The sequence below is a fragment of the Acinonyx jubatus genome, chromosome D2 (assembly GCF_027475565.1).
Source record: "Acinonyx jubatus isolate Ajub_Pintada_27869175 chromosome D2, VMU_Ajub_asm_v1.0, whole genome shotgun sequence".
NCBI classification, from domain to species: domain Eukaryota; kingdom Metazoa; phylum Chordata; class Mammalia; order Carnivora; family Felidae; genus Acinonyx; species Acinonyx jubatus.
In genome coordinates this window covers 73969066-73990560 of record NC_069393.1, presented here as the reverse complement: position 1 = coordinate 73990560, position 21495 = coordinate 73969066, and the positions used below count along the sequence as shown (strand labels likewise).

General features: G+C 54.4%; 1 protein-coding gene across 2 annotated transcripts in view; it reads right to left on the bottom strand.

Annotated features, from left to right (window-relative positions):
• The window catches only part of GRK5 (G protein-coupled receptor kinase 5), a 211345-nt gene that overhangs the window by 11868 nt on the left and 177982 nt on the right, over positions 1-21495 (bottom strand). For both annotated transcript variants that reach the window (XM_015065880.3, XM_027063232.2), the window contains 6 exons: positions 16649-16749; positions 14549-14641; positions 9854-9917; positions 8821-8961; positions 6084-6274; positions 1421-1458 (listed from right to left, as the gene is read on the bottom strand). In XM_015065880.3, coding sequence (XP_014921366.3) covers positions 1421-1458; positions 6084-6274; positions 8821-8961; positions 9854-9917; positions 14549-14641; positions 16649-16749 — 628 coding nt within the window. The remainder of the gene's footprint in view (positions 1-1420; positions 1459-6083; positions 6275-8820; positions 8962-9853; positions 9918-14548; positions 14642-16648; positions 16750-21495) is intronic.

Below are 21495 nucleotides of genomic sequence, written 5' to 3'. Positions count from 1 at the left end.
TGCCCTAATGGGCTTCTTGGAAGGCTGAGATCACCAAGTTTAAAAGACCTTGGCCTGATTCTATGATTGCTTCATGGGAAAAATGTGAGATTTTCCTGAACTTTTACAGTTTGCTTAAGGGGAAAAATTATAAAGCAATTCGGGAGGCAACTCCCTGTCCTTCCCTGTTGCTCTTTGGAGGTTCTTTGCACTCTGCCTTTGGAGAGACAAGAGTGAAGTCATCCAGGCCATGGGGAGACTGAGATGAAATGGAATCCAGGACTCCCCTCCAAAGGCCAAGATGACACAGCGCTTACAGCTCTGTCTTGCTTGGTGGCCCACTGAGGCAGGGTCATGGCCACACCAGGGACCCACAGCCCGGACCCCAGTGAGGTCCAATGTCAGGGACTCCCCACCAGGCCAGAGGGGTGCAAACTCCCTGGCTCAGCAGCCCTGATGAAGGTGGGGAGGGGAGAAGAGAGCACACAGGTTCCAGCTATCAGGCTGCAGATCAGTGGTGGGCATGGTTCTGAGAGCAGCAGAAGAACCCCAGTGGGCCCTGGGCTCATCCAAGAAGGGCGCAGGCCCTGGGCCCTCTGCCCACTTCCCCACTCAAACCTCTGTCCAAGTCACCAATGACCTGCCTCCCTTTCTCCCTCCCCCTGCCAGGGGCTGCCTGGCATCTGAGGCATGCTGGTCTCAGCTCGCCACTGATTGCTGGGTGACCTGGGCTTGTTGGCTCCTCTAAGCCTCAATTTTGTCATCTATAATATGGGCACAGGGATGCTGGCCCTGCCCCCTCTGCAGAAATGGGAACATCTAGTCTGATAACAGATGTGAACACCATTCCCCAGGTGTGAGAGGCTAAACATGTTACCTCTGTGTGTGTACATGTCCGCATATGCATGTGTGCGCGCGCGCGCGCGCGCACACACACACACACACACACACACACACACACAGGAAAACAACAATGGTAATGCACAGATAATGCCTAACACATTTAGAGCTGGCTATAGCTGGTGAAACAATTGCCCTTTAAGCTATTTTATTGGAGCCTCACCTCCACCCCACCCTCTGAAGTAGGCAGAGCAGGGCCCATGTTTCCATTTCACCAGCAAGGGAGACGGGGTACCAGGAAGTTGTGTGAGAGTGAAGTACTTGCCCAGGATCTCTGAAATTCTGGACTCCTCAGTCAGTGCTCTCCGTCTCTCTTTTGGCCATGCCACACTGCTGCGTCACCATGCCCACTGCCTGCCCTGGGTACCCAGGATTGGGGAGAGGGAGTGGGTGCTCTCCCTCTTTGCCCACTGCTCTCCCACAGTCCCAGGGTCGTGCCTCTGAGAGTCTCTGCAGGAAGGCCCCCTGCTCCTTTTGGATTATGATGTTCTCCTTGGCTACAGAGCAGGAAAGGGGTTTCCCAAGTGGCTCCCCAACTTACCATAATCATCTAGCAGGATATTTTCGGGTTTCAAATCTCTGAAAGAGGAAGAGGACAAGCATGTGAGTGTGGGCACTCTCAGCACCAGGGCATGGCGTCTGGGTTGACTTCTTGCCGTGTTTCCTTCCCATCTCTTGGCTCAGGCTGTCTGGTCTCTTTCTGGATCCAGACAGTCTTGGACTAATTTCCTTCCTCCCAGTATGTAAAACAAATGCCGCTGTTGCCATAGGTATCTTCCCGACCTGGAGATGACTGGGAAGGGGTCAGGCAAGGGCCAGCCCTGGCTCCTATCCACACACTGACCACACCAGGGGCGGAGAATACTTCTGGCTGGTGTGGTGACAGACCCCTCTAGGGCTGGGAACACCCGGAGGTCTCAGGATGCTCTGGGATGCCCTGAAGGCAGAGCGGGGCCTGGGAATTAGGGAGGAGAAGTTACTGAGAACACAGCACCAGCTGTAGAACTGGGGCAGAGAATTGTAGAGGGCAGGCCCCCTTGGGGAAGGAAACCCCTTGTCCCCCAACTCCAGCAGAGTCATAAGCCCAAGAAAGCACAGCTGTAGGTGTGCCCGTCTCCATCTGTCCCTCCTCTCTTCTCTCTGATGACACAATCACTCTTCATAATAACAAGCCCCTCCCCACCCAACTGGGGGAGGTAGCAACAGTGTCTGGTTTTACTAGAAGGTCCTTTCCACGGGTAAAAGAACAGCCAGTAGGATAGCATGTGCGACTCAGTTAAGCCATTAGCATCTGGATTGAGGATCCGACTCTCCACCAACTGGCTTTGTTTATTTAACTGCTGGCAGCTGTCCTCATGGGGAATGGTTAATGTGTTCAAATCCAGTGGGGAAGCCTCACAAGGTGATAATGCGTTTGTATGGGGTTATTTATCACAAATAAACACAAATACTTTGTTGCTCTTATTTAATTCGTGTTCTTTGATGTATTAACCGTTCCAAATAAGGGCAAGAGCCACCCTCTCAGTAAGCCAGCAGCCACAGGGTTGGAAAGATAGCTGGCGGACTAGGGCCAGAGCCCAAACCCATGGAGAGGCCACGGCAAGTGGTCCAAGTGGTGGAAGCCAGGGAAGCGCTGTGGTTCTCTTCCTCCGAGAATAAGGGCCAGAGCTTGGAGGACCGCCTTTCTTTTTGTTTTAAGAGAAAAGCCATCAAGTGGGGATTTCTTTTTTCAACCCAAAAGGAATTTTTTTCTCTTTTCACTTGAATGAAAACAAAACAAAAGCCTAAATGGGGAGAATGTTGGGGGGGTGAGAATGTTGGGGGGTGAGAATGTTGGGGGGTAGGAATGTTGGGGGGTGAGAATATTGGGGGGTGGGAATGTTGGGGTGTGTGAGAATGTTGAGGGGGTGAGAATGTTGGGAGTGGGAATTTTGGGGTGTGAGAATGTTAGGGGGTGAGAATGTTGGGGTGTGAGAATGTTGTGGGGGGTGAGAACGTTGAGGGGGTGAGAATATTGGGGTGTGAGTGTTGGGGGGGTGAGAATGTTCAGGGGGTGAGAATGTTAGGGGTTGGGAATGTTGGAGTGTGTGAGAATGTTGGGGTGTGAGAATGTTATGGGGGGGTGAGAATGTTGGGGGGTGAGAATGTTGGGGGGTGAGAATGCGGGGGTGTGAGAATGTTGGGGAGGTGAGAATGTGGTGGGGGAGAGAATGTTGAGGGGGTGAGAATGTTGGGGGTGAGAATGTTGGGGGGTGAGAATGTTGTGGGGGGTGAGAATGTTGAGGGGGTGAGAATGTTGGGGGTGTGAGAATGTTGGGGGTTGAGAATGTTTAGGGGGTGAGAATGTTGGGGGTTGAGAATGTTTAGGGGGTGAGAATGTTGAGGGGGTGAGAATGTTGGGGGTGTGAGAATGTTGGGGGTGTGAGAATGTTGAGGGGGTGAGAATGTTGAGGGGGTGAGAATGTTGAGGGTGTGAGAATGTTGGGGGTGTGAGAATGTTGGGGGGGCGAGACTGTTGGGGGGTGGGAATGTTGGGGTATGAGAATGTTGGGGTGTGAGAATGCTGGGGGGTGAGAATGTTGTGGGGGTGAGAATGTTGAGGGGGTGAGAATGTTGGGGGTGTGAGAATGTTGGGGGTTGAGAATGTTTAGGGGGTGAGAATGTTGAGGGGGTGAGAATGTTGGGGGTGTTAGAATGTTGGGGTGTGAGAATGTTGAGGGGGTGAGAATGTTGGGGGGGTGAGAATGTTGGGGGTGTGAGAATGTTGAGGGGGTGAGAATGTTGGGGGGGTGAGAATGTTGTGGGGGGGTGAGAATGTTGAGGACGTGAGAATGTTGGGGGGGTGAGAATATTCAGGGGGTGAGAATGTTGGGGAGTGGGAATGTTGGGGGTTTGAGAATGTTGGGTTGTGAGAATGTTGGGGGGGTGAGAATGTTGGGGGGTGAGAATGTCGGGGGTGTGAGAATGTTGGGGGGTGGGAATGTTGGGGTGTGAGAATGTTGAGGGGGTGAGAATGTTGGGGGGTGGGAATGTTGGGGGTGGGAATGTTGGGGTGTGAGAATGTTGGGGGGTGATAATGTCAGGGTGTGAGAATATTGGTGGTGTGAGAATGTTGGGGGCGTGATAATGTTGGGGGGGTGAGAATGTTGGGGGCGTGATAATGTGGTGTGAGAATGTTGGGGTGTGAGAATGTAGGGGGGTGGGAATGTTGGGGTGTGAGAATGTTGGGGGGGTGAGAATGTTGGCGGGTGGGAATGTTGGGGGGGTGAGAATGTTGGGATGCCAGAATGTTGGGGTGTGAGAATGTCGGGGTGTGAGAATGTTGGGGGGGTGAGATTGTCGGGGGGGTGAGAATATTGGGGGTGTGAGAATGTGGGGGCGTGAGAATGTTGGGGGGGTCAAGACCATTCCTTCTTGTTTCAAAACGTTCTTGGACTCCCAAGATCATCCCTGCCAAGAGCTCTGTGGCAAAGGTCTCCAACTGGGGTGTGTGTGTCCACTGGGTCTGCGGGAACAGTCCAGGGGGTTCTCTGTGGGCTGAGGTTTTCAAGAACGTGTATTTCTAGATCTTTAACCTGAGAAGGCCCTGTCCTGGCATTCTCTGGGATCTCCCCACCACGTGCCCTTTCTCACTGGGCAGATTCCAACTGACAGAAGAAAAGCAGCCTCCTTCTTGATCTGATTGCTATGGTGTCCTGCTCCAGGACCCCAATCAGAAATGGGTTCTACTAGGAGCACCCGGGTGGCTCAGGCGGTTATGTGTCCGACTTCGGCTCAGGTCATGATCTCGTGGTCCGTGAGTTCGAGCCCCAAGCCAGGCTCTGTGCTGCCAGCTCAGAGCCTGGAGCCCGCTTCAGATTCTGTGTCTCTGTCTCTCTCTGCCCTTGCCCTGCTGGCGCTCTGTCTCCCTCTCTCTCTCTGCCCCTCCCCCCACTCAAAAATAAATACACATTTAAAAAAATTAAAAAAAAAAAGAAATGGGTTCTACTAAAATCGTTACAATGGCAACTTAACACAAGTTATTTTAACACTGAGAGCCTATGGTGAAAGGAAATTAAAATAAAAATCTTATATATATCCATCCATTTCAGGTCCACATGCTGCTCAATGATAGACTTTTAGGCCAAAAAAGAGATGATGTTATAATAACATTCTGTGGGGGAGGAAGGGAGTGGGGAAGAGAGTGATAGATCCCTCACCTTTAAAGAGTTTTCATGGATTTTTTATAATTAATTAATTAATTATTAATGTTTATTTAATTTTGGGGGGGATGGACAGAGAGAGGGAGACACCAAATCGGAAGCAGGCTCCAGGCTCTGAGCTGTCAGCACAGAGCTTGACATGGGGCTTGAACTCACGAACTGTGAGATCATGACCTGAGCCAAAGTCAGATGCTTAACTGGCTGAGCCACCCAGGCACCCCTGTCAGGCGTTTTGACTTTAAAAAAACTATTTTCTTAAGTCTATTTATTTATTCTGAGAGAGAGCGCATATGCAGGGGAGGAGAGAGAGGGTGAGAGAGAATCCCAAGCGGGCTCCTTGCCGTCAGTGCGGAGCCCAATGCAGGGCTTGAACTCACAAATTGTGAGATCGTGACCTGAGCCGAAAGCAGCTCGGGTGGGACGCTGAACAGACTGAGCCACCCAGGCACCCCGTCATGCATTTTTGGTGGAAATCCATTTGCTGTAGCAATTAGATTCCACTGGATACCTTCAAAAATGCGATGTTAATTGCTGAGCTTCAAAATATCAGCCACTGTTTTAACAAATGATATACTATTTAGGATGTCTCCTTGATGTATGAGGGCACACAGATTTTCAAATTTCCTTGAGAGGGGCAGTGAGAAAAGTTTGAAAACCACTGCTTGTGGAACCCATAAAGTCAAACAATATGGGATGGACCGAGGTCCGTGCTGCTGTGGTGACGATCCTACTGTCTTTCTGGGACCGGCTCACCGAGCTTCTGGCGGGCCGGGCTGGAAGGCACCGGTGGCCTTGGCCCATCCTCATCAACTCTGAAGGACTAGCACCTCATACACTTGGCCCCCCAAGCAGCCCGCCTCACTTACGTGGTCCAGGGCGTGAGTTTCTCTGGTGACGGCCGGGCCCCGAGTCCCAGGGCGGGGGTCCCTGCCTGACCCCGGGTGTGGAAGGTCAGCCCCCACTCAGCCGCTGGTGGCGGGACCAGGCGGTGAGCCCGCTCACCTGTACACGGTGTCCTCCCGGTGGAGGTCTTCCAAGCCACAGAGGATTTCTGCCGCATAAAACAAGGCTCGCTCCTCCTCGAAGCCAGGGTTGCCCATGTTGTAGATGTGGAACTTCAGGTCACCCCCGTTCATGATGGTCAGAACCAAGCACAGCGCGTCCTTGGTCTCGTAGGCATAGGCCAGGTTGACCTGGGAGCACAAGACAGCCCTGCGGTGAGGTTCCAGCCACCGCTATCCGCTTCCACTCTTCCTCCTCAGGGTCCTCGAGGCTGGAGGGGGAGGGCCGGAGTGGGGGGGGGCTCTCAGCACCTTCGTGCCACCGCCCTGCACCCGGGCAGCCTCACAGCACTGCTGCCCATTGCCCCTCTTGGCTGACGAAGGACTCGGACCTTCCAATATGGCGGTTCCAGGCGAGGAGGCAAAGTGGGGGAGGGCAGGCTGGTACTCAGCCCTTTTGGGAAGCCTGACAGATGGTGCCTGTACGTTTACACAGACAAAAGCACGTGCCTGCTTCATTTAGTTAAAACTGTGGGTTGCCTTAGCTGGCCAGTTAAGAAAAGCGGGGCCCAGATGCCTTTTGGGCTGGGGTCTCATTGTCACGGGGACGCTGGGAGCAGGCTGTGGAGGTGGCCAGTGGGACTCTGTGAAGTGGAGTGCAGTTTGGCAAAGACTGCCTCCTCTTGCATGCAGGACACATCCAGTCAAAGGGACCATCAACAGGCAGGACCTAGTTCCTTGCCGGTGCAGACCAGCTGCCCAAGAATGGATGCAGGCCATGAGACTGCGGGAGAGGCGGCAGGGCTGGGTCTGAGGCAAAGTACGCTGGGTGGTTCTCGTCCCTCTCCACTTAGGGAGCCAATACAAATGAAATCTGGCCACCACGGACCAGGCTGGGGACAGGCTGGGCCATAAAACTCGGATGCAAAAGTCAGGAACGATGAGAATTATTTCTGAGGGAAGGAAACAGAACGGGAGCCGAGCAGGAGGGCTCTGGGGACTGTGCTGGGTGCCAGCCTCTGAGCTGGCCCTCCTCCCCACACCTGCCTACGATCACCAAGGAGGGGCTCCTGGAGGGCACTACGGGGACTCCCTGCCAGGGGCAGGGGGCAGGGCACGGTGGAAGGCGGTCTGGGTCCTTGATGATGTGCCACCCCATTTATCAGGCACACGGCCCTTCTCCCTGGAGGAGGACCCACCATCACCAACCCCTGTGAGAGCCAGTGCTGCCCCTTCCTTTAATGATGGGGGTTCCACAGGCAGCACTGAGGCAGTGACCTATGGTCCCAATTGAAGGGAGCCGGCAGCAGAGAGGAAGGTTCTGGCCTCAAAGGGGCCTAGGGCCAAAATGCCAGCTGGTGGGAGCACAGCACCATCACACTGCCCAGGATGGGGCCGGCAGCCGAGGGCAGCCTGAGATGAGGGGGAGAATGCACGCTCCCGTCCCCTCTGAGCGTCGCCTTACAGAACCACGCCCTCCGGGGAACGACTGAAGCACTGGGTTGATGGCCTCTCTCGCTCCCACACAGCTGGTGGGCGTTTAGCTGGCACAACCTTCACGGAGAGCCATCTGGGAACTGCTTCCAAATGGAAAACGCACACACCCTCTGACACTGCCTTCCTCCACAGGGAGTACATCCTACGGACACACGGAGATGTGCCAAAGGCATGTTCAAGGGGTGACACGGCAGCCTTGTTCGCAGTGGCTTGGAGACCAGAACCCATCTGTATCTGTGGGGACAGGCTGCACAGCTTATGGTTTATCTCTTTGCTGTGTCGCAGGGGATGGTGTGCGGCATGAAAAAAAGAGGTGCCGCCGTAGATCTGGCCACAGGAAAAGACCTACAATTTAAGGGGAAATCACTGCAGCGAAAGATGTCTGGTAGGACTCCCCTGGCTAAAAATAATAAAGCCCATACATGAATCAGACATGTTGGAATGGCTACCCAAAGACAAAAGCTTTTGTTTTCAGTTTGAGCCTGTTTGTGCTGTTTGAGTGTCGACCCTGTACATATATATTGTTTTTTACAGTGACGTGTGGCAGAGGCATTTCGAGCTGACCAAACACCCACGTACTCTTCCACACCTCCCTGCAGCTGGTTTGTCCCTTGCAGGGACTGGTTCTGGCCAACAGCCTGTGGGCGGAGTGAAGGATGTTCCTGCAGCTGAGGCAGTGAGGGTCCCTGGGCAAGCCCCACCCCCCGGCACACGCTTTCAAGACTCCAGGTGGGGCAGCTGTAAGGTGGGGGAGGGTGGCCGGATCTGGCTGGACCCTACGTGTGTGACGCTGGCCCGTGTTGTTTCCAGCTACTTCGAGCTGGGGGTTAGTTCCTGCAGCAGAGCCTGGCCTGGTCATGGTGACACAAGGCACATAAACAAGATGGCGGCTCTCCAGGATACTGACGCTTAGGTCTCCCCTGTGATGAAACCAGCCTACAGGGATCTGTGGAAACAAAGCTCCTTGGCCGGGCCCAAGGTGGGCTGCTTTTGTCCCCTGAGGAGTGTCCCAGGTGGTCCCGGAGAACAGAGGCCATGGTCCCACACAGAGGGGAGCCAGGACAGTTCTAGTGACAGGACCAAGGCAGCCACAATTGACCACGAGTAGCCTCGTGATGGAGGGAATGCCTGGCTGCCTTTCCGCAGCTCATTGCTGCCACACTGGACGGCCACTCCCTTCCCTAGGCATGGAAGCCCTGGTCACCAGAAGGGTGGCCTGTCGCTGGGGCCTGGACACTCACCACAAACTGGCTGTTGACCTTCTCCAGGATCTGCTTCTCGTTGAGTGCCATGGACTCCCCTTTCCTCTTTTTGATCCTCTTCTTCTCCAAGCGCTTGCAGGCATACATTTTACCCGTGGCCCGGACCTGGCAGGCACAGACCTGAGGTGCAAGAAAGACCACAAGGGTATGGAACAGGTGGAGGTCTGCCCCAGGCTCTTCCGTGGCTGGGTCTGCAGGGCTGGGAACTGATATGCCTAAGGGTGTTCCCAGTCTTGGGGCCCAAGGATGCCTGGCCTTGGACCCACCCCTGCCCCAGGCCCTGCCCTCAAGATCTGGCTTTAGTGCCCCGTTACCCTCCCTCCTTCGTCCTTCACATGAATCCTGGCCCTTGAAGGTGCACCATCAGCCATTTACGCAGATGTTTAGAGGACTGGCCAAGGCCTAAAGTACTGTCCCTCTCTCAGAGGCAACTAGATTTTCTCCGTCCCACGCTTCCAACAGGATGCGGCCATTGCTAACTGGGGATTTCCAGGCACCAGCTGCTGGTAAGGGAAGCTTGTTTTGGTGTCGGACCCCTAACAACCCCGACTTTGTAACTCAGCAGAACGGGAGCCGGGGCATTTGGGGTCTTGTCTTCTTGACTCCACGCCTCTTTGGTTGTGTGACCTTGGCCTGGGTCATCAACCATTCTGACCCTCAGCTTTCGTCATCCCTAAAATGGGAATAACAAGGCTTGCCTCCCAGTCTGGGAACATCAGACGAAATACAACAGCACCTATTAACAGCAGCATCTGGCCACTCCTCCCTCCAAAGACAGCTAAGAACACCGTTTCTCCTCTTCAGACTCAAACCCTGACTGAGGCTGGTTCCAAGAGGACCTCTGTCCCACGGGCCCTGCGGGACAGCCTCGTGTCTCACCTTGGTGGCACCTCCAGGCCCTATGCCCCACTCCCCTCTCCACCAGGGGGCGCAGGGCACCGTAGGTGCCTCCGGAAGGGACAAAAACAGTGACAGAGTCTGGGAACTTCCAAAGACGTGGACGTTCACTCACCTCCCCAAAGCCCCCTTTTCCCAGCACTCTGTACTGCCGGAAAGTGTTCTTGGTCACCGGTTGCCTGGAAAAAAGCAAGAATCCAACATGGGTCTCACGTTGCGGAGATGCAGAATCCCCAAAAAATCGACAGCAGCAGCATCGCACACCTTCCCGAACGAGCCAGGATTCCTCCCTGCGGGTGGGACCCCCAAGGACCGGCTCCGCGGCTGGCTGTTCACATCCCCGGCCACCCGCCCTCGGCCCCCTGCGGCCTGGGACACCTGCCAGTCCTCGCCGGCTTGGAGGGAAGAGTGGAGGCCCGGAGATGTGTGCTAAAGCTGCTTCACCACACTTTCCGTGTGGTTCCCCTCTCTCTCCCCAGTGAAAATCAGGTGGCTAAGCTCAGAAAGAAGCTGTGTTCTCTGCAGGGAGAAGGGAGGGGCCCAGGAGCCACAGAGGTTCAGTGTCCCAGGGAGGGCACAGCAGTCCTCCCCACACCTGCACATCTCGCCCACCTGCCCACCTCCGGTCCCCAGGGAGAAAGGCTGCTGGTCATCCTTGACCACCGGTCCCCAGCCTTTCCACCCCCGAGGGTCCCTTTATCACATTTCCCCCTGAGCTCCAGAACACTAGACGGTCCTGTCTGCCCAAAGCGGGATTTATGAAGTAATCATCGCTTTGTGTCTCCTGACCCCCCATTTTAATTAGCTGAGGCCATTTATGATGTCTAATCAGGCAGGCCCTCTATGAGGCCAGGGTGGGACTTCACAGAGTAAATAATCAGTCATCTAAAATTGCCTCGAAGAACCCCATGGTGCAGACAACTTGGGCTTTTTCATCACTGGCCTGTTTGGTTAAAAATAACCAGCTTCCTTTGGCCCCGCCACCCCAGCTTTTCTGAGGTATAACTGACAAACGGCATCCAACTTGGTGTTTTGATGCACGTACACAAACGATGCACGTACATGTGAAACGATCACCACGATCAAGCTAACCAACATTCTGTCACCTCACGTAGTTACCGTTTTTTCTCTTCCTCTCTCGCTCTCTCTCCCTGGTGAGAACACTTAAGATTTACCATCTCAGCAAATTTCAAGCACACAATACAGTACCGTTAACTAGTGTTACTCACTGTACATCAGATCTCCGGAGCGTATTCATCTCGCACGATGAACTGAAACTTTACACCCCTTGACCTACATGTCTCCCCATTTCCCCCACCCCCAGGCAACCACCAGTCTACTCTGCCTCTAGGACTCTGACGTTATTTTAGATTCCACATATAAGTGAGATCAGACAGTATTTGTCTGTGTCTGCCTTATTTCACTTGGTGTAATGTCCTCCGGGCATCCCCCCCCACCCCCCCCGCCCCGTTACCATAAATGTCAGGATTTCCTTCTCTTTGAAGGCTGAATAATATTCCGTTGTATGTATTTGCCACACTTTCCCTCCCGTGCTCCTGGCAGCATTATTCACAACGGCGAAGATATGGAAAAACCTGAGTGTCCTTGGACCATGAGCAGCTAAAGAACAACCCACTTTTAGGATGCTGAACTTAGCTCTTGGAGCTCCAGGACTATTTCTGAGCATCCGACCCCACCCCAGAGGCCGGACCAGGGCAGAGGCCGGGGTGTGACTGAATTGGCCCAAATAATTGGGTCAGCTTGGGAAAGACCAGTGAGCCTCTGCTCACCCAGCAGCTCCTGAATGAAGCTTCTGTGGAAACCTTTCCGGCTGCTGGGTCCTGAGGAGGATTTGGATTTCAGGTCCTGGGCACCACACTTCTCTCAGGACAGTCCTGAGACGCCAGGGCTCTGCCTGGAGTTCACACGCCCTGACCCACTCTCTCTTCTGTTTCTTTAGGAAGCGGGGCCCGACCCTGCTGGGAGCACAGGGCCGCCCCTCCGCAGGGCTCTCCCCGGCCCCATATCCTTCTGCACGCGAGCAAACGGGCTGCAGCGAGGCCTGCCATACGGCTGCACCCGCCATGTGGCCCTGGGAAGCCTTTCCACAGCCGCCCTCGAAACCACATGAAGGCGCCCGGGCCTAACAGTTTACGATACATGGAGAACAAACAGTCGGTCGACATTACCACAGAGCTCCTCTGCTAGGGGAAATGAGTGTAATACAATTTCCGAGGAATTTCTTGGTTAACCTTGGGAGGGAAAAAAAAAATCCCTTTACTATTTCAACAGGGCAGCACCAACAGGCCATGATCTTGTTAGCAAAAAAAAAAAAAAAAGAAAGAAAAAGGAAAGGGAGGAAGCAGGCTGCTGTCAGTCACTTGGGGCATTTCTAGGCCAGTCCTGCCCTACTGGCTTCAACAACTTAACGCCCACAAAAGGGCCTGACTTCTTTGCAGCCAGCGCATGGATTCAAAAAGTCTGTTTCCCCATTTCGAGTGTTCAGTACAGACAAGTAAAATGCAAGCCAGTGGCCACAGCTAAAGGATTCTATTGGAACAGAGTGCTGGGTGGAATGAGGACTGGGTGAAGGACTGGATCAAGAACCTTGGGTTCAGGTTCCAGCCGTGCCAGGCCCTTGAGTGTGAGCCAGGGTCAATCGATCAACCTCTCTGAGGCTTGTGTCTTCAGTAAAATGGAGATACTGACAAGGCAGCTTTGTAGGCTGATGTAGTCAGACATCCCTACTAAAACTCCAGGAATAAAGGACATGTCTCCTCTGGGGGTCTTTATGGCAACAGTCCCCACTGCTTGAAGCACCTTGCATGCACACTAATGTGATCCTCACGCCTGCCTCAGGAGGTGGGACTGTCCCCCTTCTGCAGGCGAGAATGCCGAGGCTCTGAGAAGGGAAGTGAGTTGCCCTAGGTCATGAGGGGGGTGGTGGTGGTGTCAAAGCCGGGATCCCAAGAAGGATGTTGCAGAGCCCACATCCCGCGTCTCACACCCACACTGCCACCCTGGGAAGGTGGGTACAGATCGGGTCGTGTGGCACACAGCCTAGGGCTCTGGGGCGGGGCGAGGGGGCACGATGACTACGTCCCCACCAGACTTTCCTGTGATCATCAGAAACACAAGGGCCAGCTGTTCCTTCCCATATCAGAAGCTTGAGGATGACAGCCACAGCAACACTGATGACCTCAACGGCAACCACAACAACCGTATCCAGCAGTTTGACTTCCTGGGGCCAGACGGCTGACCTTTCTGGAGCACTTGCCTTATTCTAGGCGAGGACTATGCTTAGTTCATCTCATCCCCACCCAAGCCTACAAAGGCAGGCACTATTATTATCCCCATTTTTCGGATAAGGAGACTGAGGAGGGGAGAGGTGAGCAACCCTTCCTGAGGTCCCTCTGGAGACGGTCGAGCCGGGACTCAGACCCAGACTGTGGCTCTGGGGCCCTCCGCAGGATGTCTGCACTGACCCCTCACTTCTCTGGCTCTCCTGGAGCCATGATGTGCATGTGCGAGGGGGCCAGTGGCAGTGAGTGGCCAACAGAGAAGACTGTCCCCTGTTCCACTGTCAATTCCCACCAGTGGGGGTGGAAAGAAATGCCCCCCCAGTGGTACAGAACAGGGTGTTTTCTTCTGGGCTTCCTGAAGTGGGAAGGGAAGGGTCATGAATGGGGTTTCTAGGGCGTTCCTGTCCTGCGGCTTCCTCAGAGTCTGCAGGGCACTTGGCCAGCAAAGGTGGTGACACACAGAAGCAAGATGGCTCCTTGCCTTCTAACCAAAACATGCCCAGATACCCATGAGCGTCGGAACTCTGGCACAGGGAACCCTGGGCTGTGGGAGGGGATGCTCCCACCCTCATCCCGCAGCTGAGCCCAGCACGGATACAACGTAGGCATCGCCCCGTTCTGCAAATCCTGCAACAGTATGGTAGGCAGAGCCTGGTGCTGGGGGTCCCCCTCGGCTGCACTGCTCGCCTGCTGTGTGATGAGGCCAACCACGCCCTCTCTGTGGGTCTCCCTCCTCATCGGTCACATGGAGGCCGCAGCTGTCAGGCCAAGCCACCGCCATGTCTGCGAGAGCACTTTGCAGCAGAAAGGTAGCAAGTAAAACAGGAAAAGATGCTTGGTCTCACCCATTATCAGAGATGAAAACATAAACAAGGAAAGCCCGATGCTCACATGGGAAGGCACGAGACTGGTGTTAATGAAGCTGAGAGGGAAGAGGGCACTGGGGCACTGGCAGGACTGGAGACGAGGGCAGCTGTTGGGAGGGCAATCTAGCAGTTCCTCGTGGTTTAAAAGCAGTGCTTTGTGACCCAGACATTCCTCTGCTAGAGATTTCTATGGACGTACTTGCGAAAGGGCAGGAAGACGTATGTATAAAGCTATTCATTATTTAGGGAAGATGGTACACAAAATTGAGAGCAACCTCCATGTCCATCAACAGGGGATTGGGCTAAATAAGGGATGTGTAATTCGCCCAAAAATATGGCAGCTCTTTATTCACTGGCAGAGGAAGAATTCCCAAAGACAGTGAACCAAAAAAATAAGGATAAGTATGTATGCATGTATGAGGGTGTGAATCGCGTGTACACTTTAATAAGAACAGAGCGTTTCTAGAAGAATAGCCAAGAACTTCAGCAACGGGAGAAGGATGGCTAATTTTATTTGAACCATGGACCCATGGAGGTAACGGATTTGTATGTGGGTTTTCAGGTGACAGGCGTGTACTCTCGCCCCCTGCCCCCCACACCCTGGCACACACTTGTAGGTGGGTGTACAAGGGGAGCACTCACCTTTCCAACCACTTCCACTGGAGAAAGCGATCAAAATACATGCTGTCCAGATACTCATGGAATGGTTCGCCCTTCAGGTAGTCGTGGACAGACCTAGCTCGGAGGGAACCAACAAACATTTTATAATCCTGACCTTAAGCAGACAGGAGGAGCCATATATCCAGCAGGTTAACCACCAGCCTCAGAGGCCCAGCATCCTGCCAAAGTGATGGGCTGATCCTACAAACACTTACTGGGTACCTGCCACAGCACTGCTCTAGGCCTGGGGTACAGCCGTGAGCACGAAGTTGGCATCGCGATATGGGACACAACCAGCAAGTAACAAACATCTAATAAACTGCTGCAGAGGCATGTGCTCATGAGAGAGGGTTAAGTGAGGTCCACCCTCCACCCCCGGCCATGTAATCATGACCTGAGCTGAAATCAAGAGTCGGATGCTCAACCGACTGACTGAGCCACCCAGGCACCCCAAGAAGGGACTCGAGCTGCAATGAGGACAGAGGAGTACTTAACGGGGTGCAGGGGTGTGTGGGGGGTAGGGGCAGAGCAGGGATGAACCCCCTGAGATCCCAGGCTCTGGATCTGGTCCAGGACCAGTGAAGCCCCTGGGAAGTTTCCATCTCCACAGCTGAATTTCCTGGTCGCCTGCTCTGGGCCAGGCCTGGAGGGAGGGTTCTGAAACTGGCTGCAGGCAGGGATGGATGTGCTTCTTCCCTTTAAAAAGTGGCAACGCTGGGATGCCTGGGTGGCTCAGCCAGTTGAGTGTCTGACTCTGGATTTCAGCTCAGGTCATGATCCCAGGGTCATGGGATGGAGACTTGCATTGCGCTCAGAGATTCTCTTTCCCCCTTTCCTCTACTGGTATGTGCAGCCTGGGCTCTCTCTTTCTCTCTCCCTCTCTCCCTCAAATTAAAAAAAAAAAAAAAAAAAAGTGGCAATGCTGACCAAGTGTAGCCCAAGCACTTGGGACCTGCAGATGGCTGCGGCAGTGCGGGGGGGGGGGGGGGGGTGCAGTGCGGGGCATATACAGTAGAGGCATGTGGGACACTGTGTCCCGCCAGACATGACAGCAGGGGCCAGTGTAGGGCACCAGGTTGTCCACTCCCTCGGGGTCACAGTGACAGCCCAGGGACCTCACCCACTGTCAGATCTAACCCTCAGCCAGCTCCAAGAGGGCAGCAACCATGTTTGTTTCTGCTTATGGGGGTCTCTCCCTGGCACCTACCAGGGCTGGGTCCCCAGCTGGCCCTCCCCAAATGTCCATTCTCATCATGGTGCTCCCGGCTCTTCCCACAGTGCACAGGGGCACTGGTTTTCCTGCCTGGCTGTAAGCTTCCTGAAAGCTGGGACTGGGTTCTTGCTCACCATGGTATCCCCTGTGCTAGGTGTCAGACACACAGCAGGTGCCTGGTTGTCTGTGGTACAAAGGCTGACCAAGGGCGCACAGCAAGTCCCCAGACTTATTCAGAGGTGATGAGGATCCAGAAGATTTTGGTGCACATACTGGCTTATGCAGAAGGGTACACATGCGGACACATGAACGTGTGTGTGCCTAGTGGCTCAGGCCTTCATAGTACGTGTGTGAGGGACCAGTGGGGACTTCATTGGTGCCTGGCCAACAGCACATGCACCGATTTGTCTGCTATTGCATCAGGATCGCTGTATGGCCTGCAGACAAGGTGATGGGGTGACTGAGAAGGCGGCCTGTAGCCCCCCTTCCTGCAGCAGCACCACCCAGCTCTGGTTGGTGGCAGCAGTGGGGGTTGGGGGCCAGAAAGGACTTCCAAACCACCCAGACGGGGTCAAGTTTTTACACATTCCTCTGTCTCAACAGCCTGGAGACCACTTGCTTTCAACACCCTTTGAGGCAGATGTTTTCTTTGGACTTGGAACTTTGGTATCTTTTTCCTTCATAAGAAGTATACAAACAGCTGGGTGGCTTGGCCGGGGCCCCCGGGCACTGAAGCCCTGCCCTGGTGCCCAGCATGCCAGGTGTGGGGGAGAGGCATTCTCTGTCAGTGGCGGGGGAGAGGCTGTGTGGCTGCCCAGAGGAGGCTGAAGGGCCCCGATGCTCGGTCTGGGGAGGGAGCGAGCACTTACTGTGCACAGGCAGAAAAGACTTCCTTGCAGGGCCTCTGTAGGAGCCTCTCCTCCGTCTGGGAGACCAGGTCCTGGCCAACTTGGGCTATGAAGACTGGGGACTGGAGGAAGAGAAGAGGGGGGGCGTCAGTGAGGGGCAGGAGCGGAGTGCCACCTGGCCCTGGGCCACACGCAGCGTGGTCACTTGGCTCCTCTGCAGAACACGGATAATGATGCCCCTGTGTCCCGGGCTTGTGGTCAGACTCAAACGAGATGTGTGAGAACTCGTGGTTACGGGGCTGTGCAACGAGGCCTGGCTGGTCGGGGAGCCCCCTGTGACCTTGCTGATGACCCCTGCCCGTGCTGGGCCTGTCTGCTCAGCAGGCAAGGGGAACACCTGCCCAGCCCTCAGGGCCTGCGTGACAGGGTCTGGAATGGCAGAAGGGCCAGCAAAAGGACAGCACCAGGGGAAGGGTGCTCGGCGGGCACAGCTTCAACTAACAGACGGGGGTTCGGATCCCAGATCTGCCACTTGTAGCTGTGGGACCTTGGTCTGGACTCAGCCCCCTGTTATCGGGAAGATTATCAGGAATAAGAGTGTCTCCCCAAGAGAATCAGTGAAACCTCTGGGTCCGGCATGTGGCCCAGATGTGACACCTGGTGGAGAATGTGCAATAAACATCACTGCCGTCATTTCCTTCTCCTTCCAGGTGAAGCTGTGTGTGGCCTCAGCGTTTCAGCTTGAAAGGACAGTTCTGAGAGTTTCTGCACCCAAGAGCAGCGGTCAGCTCTGGGAAAGTGCTGGGACCACCAGAAGGCGGCCTCACCTTCCCTCTTCCTGCGACCATTCACCCTCCATCAGCTGTTCGTGCACCAGCTGGGCCACAAGCTGGGTTTTTAACAAATGGCAGGGATATTTGAGAAAATTGCCAGGAGTGGGCTCAGACAGAGGGGAGGTAAATACATCTTTCTCCCCCAAAGATGCTGAAATTGGAAAGGCCTGCTTTCTCCTTTCAGCTACTGAAATGCGACTATGGAGCTGAATTCCCTGCTAAGCCCACTGGGCAGTGTCTGTGTGTGTGTGTGGGGGGGGGGGGTCCATGTGAGGGGCGCTGGCAGTAAGGGGTCCTGATGAATGAAATCAGTGGCTCATTTTCTATTCATCAAGCCTCTGAAAGCCCACATTCCTGAGTTCCTTCCTTCTTTCTTCTCTCCTAGGTCCTGCTCCCTCTGGAGGAGGGCCCCTATGTGGGGGAGCCTTAGATGTTGGGGGGGGGGGTGGCCGCAGTGACGGCAAATGCCGTGGGCGCACCCAATGACACCACACAGCAGGCTTGTTTGCCATCACCAGTCCTGGGTGGTTGTGGTTCTCTCCCACCTTGCCTCCCCTTCTGTCCCTGGCCGTACCTCCCTCCCTAGCTAAAAATATTGATAAGTGGAACTGCAGAAAAGCAGCCTGTAGCGTACTGGCTTCTGATGCTTGTTTTGCAGAAATGATGCTCGATGTTGCAGAAGGAGCCCAAGACAGAGAAATGGGAGCCCCACACACCGGTCCACCCTCTGCCATTGGCCATTTTGTGCCTCTGTCTCCTCCTCTGTTACAGGAAAGGGCTGCTGCAGAGATGCTCTGTGGGTCTTTCAAGATTCAGGAATTGATAGTTGTTGGGGGGGGGGGCGGGGAGGGCTGCATCTAAGACTCGGGGAACTTTCTTGGGAATTCTGGCAGCTGAATCTCTTGGGGATCAGTAACTCTGGGCTACTTCAGAGCAATCGGATCCTAAAACAAAACCCAGAGGCCACAGGCAAATTTGCTTCAAGAGAGCTGATGGCTGGGCAGCCTTGGTTTGAAGGGCCCGGCGCAGGGCTGGTGTCCCCACTACATCACGTGAAACAAGGTGTTGTGCCAGGATGCGACTCGAATCTGGGAGGACTCAGAGATGCTGGGCGGGATGGTCATGGGGGGAAAACCACCATTTCCTGGACCTCAGAAGAGGCACCTGAGTTGCCCACCTGCATGCAGTCCGCTCTGCCCCTGTCTTGTCAGCTGACTCTGCCCAGGGAGGATCCACCCTCACCAGCAGTGGCTGAAGCTGGTGTCGGGCACATTATGAGAGTGTTAAAAGGTGAAGCCAGGGTAGCCCTCAACTATAAATCACTTTTTCTCCAGTAAAGACAGAAAACACAGAAATCAGGCAATACCCTAACGGGGAAGTTCTCTCTGGGCATCTGTGGTGATGTATAAAAGGGGCTGATTGAACTCAATGGCTCTCAAACTTTTTTTTTTTTCTTTTTTACTAGCAAACGTCTTTTTTCCTCTTCCACATGAAATTTATCTACAGATCCAGTATTTAAAATCAGTGGAAATAACTTAATGGGTAGCCCTGGTTTGCCTCCACTGAAAGCCAACTCTGGTCGGGCACTGTGAGAAATACCTTATATGCATTATTTCATCTAATCTCTGTTAAGACTCTGTGAGGTAAATACTATTATAATGCTCATCTCACAGATGAGCAAGCTGAGGTTCAGAAAGGTTAAGTCACTTGCCCAAGGTCACCCAGCCAATAAGTGGCAGACAGGCGATCTGAACACAGGTTGGGTGGGTGGGTCTAGAGCGAGTGTGGTTGAAGGTGGGGGGATGTCTGGGCCCCCTGTGCTCCTCCCACTCATTCCCCCGTCTCCCAGGAGTCCCTTAGCCCTCAGGATGAGCAGGGCACTGTGCAGCCCTCCAGCAGAGGCAGGAGATCATTAAGGGGCAAGGTCATCTAGGAAAGGCTTCATGGAAGACAGGGTCAGAGACCAAGCAGAGTTTGGGCTCAGACCTCCCACTCCTCATGGATCTTTCCACATGCCTGGATGATCGCACTCTGCTTCCTTCCTAAGCAGATGGGAGGGGCCGTGCAGGGTCTAGGGGTGACCCAGCTGTGTGTGTGAAGTCACACTACTCTCTCTCTCTCTGGGGACGCTGCCCACGGCCAAAGCCCCAATAGGAGTTAATGAGTAGGTTTAACGACCATGGGTTTAAACTCAGTCTCTGGCTCCACATGAAGAGATTAAGTGATTCCCACCAACCCTCCTTTCAAGTGACTCCACGGACTAACGCCTCTGCCAGTATGGGAATCAGAAGCTGTTGGCCAGTTTAAGCTGGGAGCCGAAACCCAAACCCACTAGGAGAGTGACACCTAGGGGACATTTCAGTGGGACATTTGCAACCTGCATCAGTAGAATCGGAGGGTATTGGTCCTTCCCCTCCAGGTCAGAGAAGTCAGTTTCCAAGGGAGACACATTAGGAAGGCTCTCCCCAGTCCACAGGCAAGGTCTAACACACCCCATAAGACAAAGCACCCCCAGGCACCCAGAGCAACCACAGCCCAATCCGCCCCCTGTGGCTTGAAGACAGAATTCCACAGTTTCAGATCTCATTCCAGGAAGCTAATCCCTTCTGGTCCCAGGAGGCTTTGAGGGGGGCCAGGGAAGGGAGGGGTGAATCCTTCAGGCCAGGTGGGGTCTGGACAGGAATGTCACCCTCACCGCGAGAAGGCTCAGGGATGCAGGGGAACTACAGCTAGCAGTGTGGCCCTTTCTAGCAGGAACTGACCCTCTGGGATGAAGCAGAGGTCAGGGCGGGGAGAAGGGTGGGAGCCATCCTCCTCCATATCAAAGGTGTCCCCCTAATTTCTAATCAAACAGAAAAGGCCCTATGGTCCTTAGATATTTGCAGGGCTGAAAGCAGCCAGGAGAGCAGGTCTAATGGAGGTCTCTGCTAAAAGGTCCCCTGGGGCCAGTAGTACTTTGAAGTGACGCTTTATTTCTTTGGTCACCAGATGGTCTCCTCAAGTAGCTCCAGCCAGCAAGCCTTGATTTTTAACACAGCAGTGTGAATCTAGGCATCAAGTTTCCTGCGAAAGGTGTGGAATTAGCTCTTGGTGGTACACCTTCCGAGGACAGGAAGAAGGAATTAGGGACAGGGTTTCTCTGCTGGAGGCCCTGTCATGAATGCCTGGCCTCCTGATGGTCTTGGGCACTGAAGCTAACCAGCTGGCCAACCGCCATGTGATCGTATGCCCAGCCCTGCCAGAAAGCCCACTCTGATGACAGTCAGGATGACCCCCAGCTGCTATTAAGGAGTGCTCCATGGCCAACTCCTAGGACAGCTTAAAACAGCAAGACATGCCGTGGGGACATGACTATGCTTGCCAGGGGCTGCTCTCCATCCCCTCCCCCCCCCCCGCCCCCCGCCCCACAACTGACAAGAAAGAACTCAGCTTCCTTGACGAACCGTAAGCTGCATGGGGCACCTGTCCTGCCCCTGAAATCACAACCGGAGCAAGAGAATCTGTACTATGCTCCCCTCTTTGGCTAAGGCTCCTCCCCACTGTTTTCCCCCAAAGCTGCTGGCGAAGAGAGGGGGCATTAAACCTTGGGCACGCTTTACCCACCCTCCGTGACTCTGTGCCTCTGGATAAGAGCCCCCCTCGCCCCCAGGGGAAAGAACCTGCTCCACCTCCTTTGGAGTGAGAAATTGACCTTGAATCTATCTCCGGTACCAGAGGAACTTGGGCCCCTCTTGGCTGGGGACCGGCTGCCAGCACCGCAGCTGGCGGGACAGACTCGGCACGTGTGTGCTGGGCAGTAACTGCCTCTCCGAATCCCTCAGAATATCTGCTCCCTCTTACCTCCTGCCCTGGTGGCCCAGACTCACTCTCTGCCGTTCCTGATGCTTACGCCACGGGTTCTGGGGATACGGGCAGCTCCTGCTGTCCGCGCTAATCAGAACCCACCTTCTCAAGCAGCAAGAGGTGGAGGCCGCATGGGTGTTTCTCTGGGCACCGCAGCAGACTGAGCAGAGCCCCTCCTGCTGCTTTGAACAC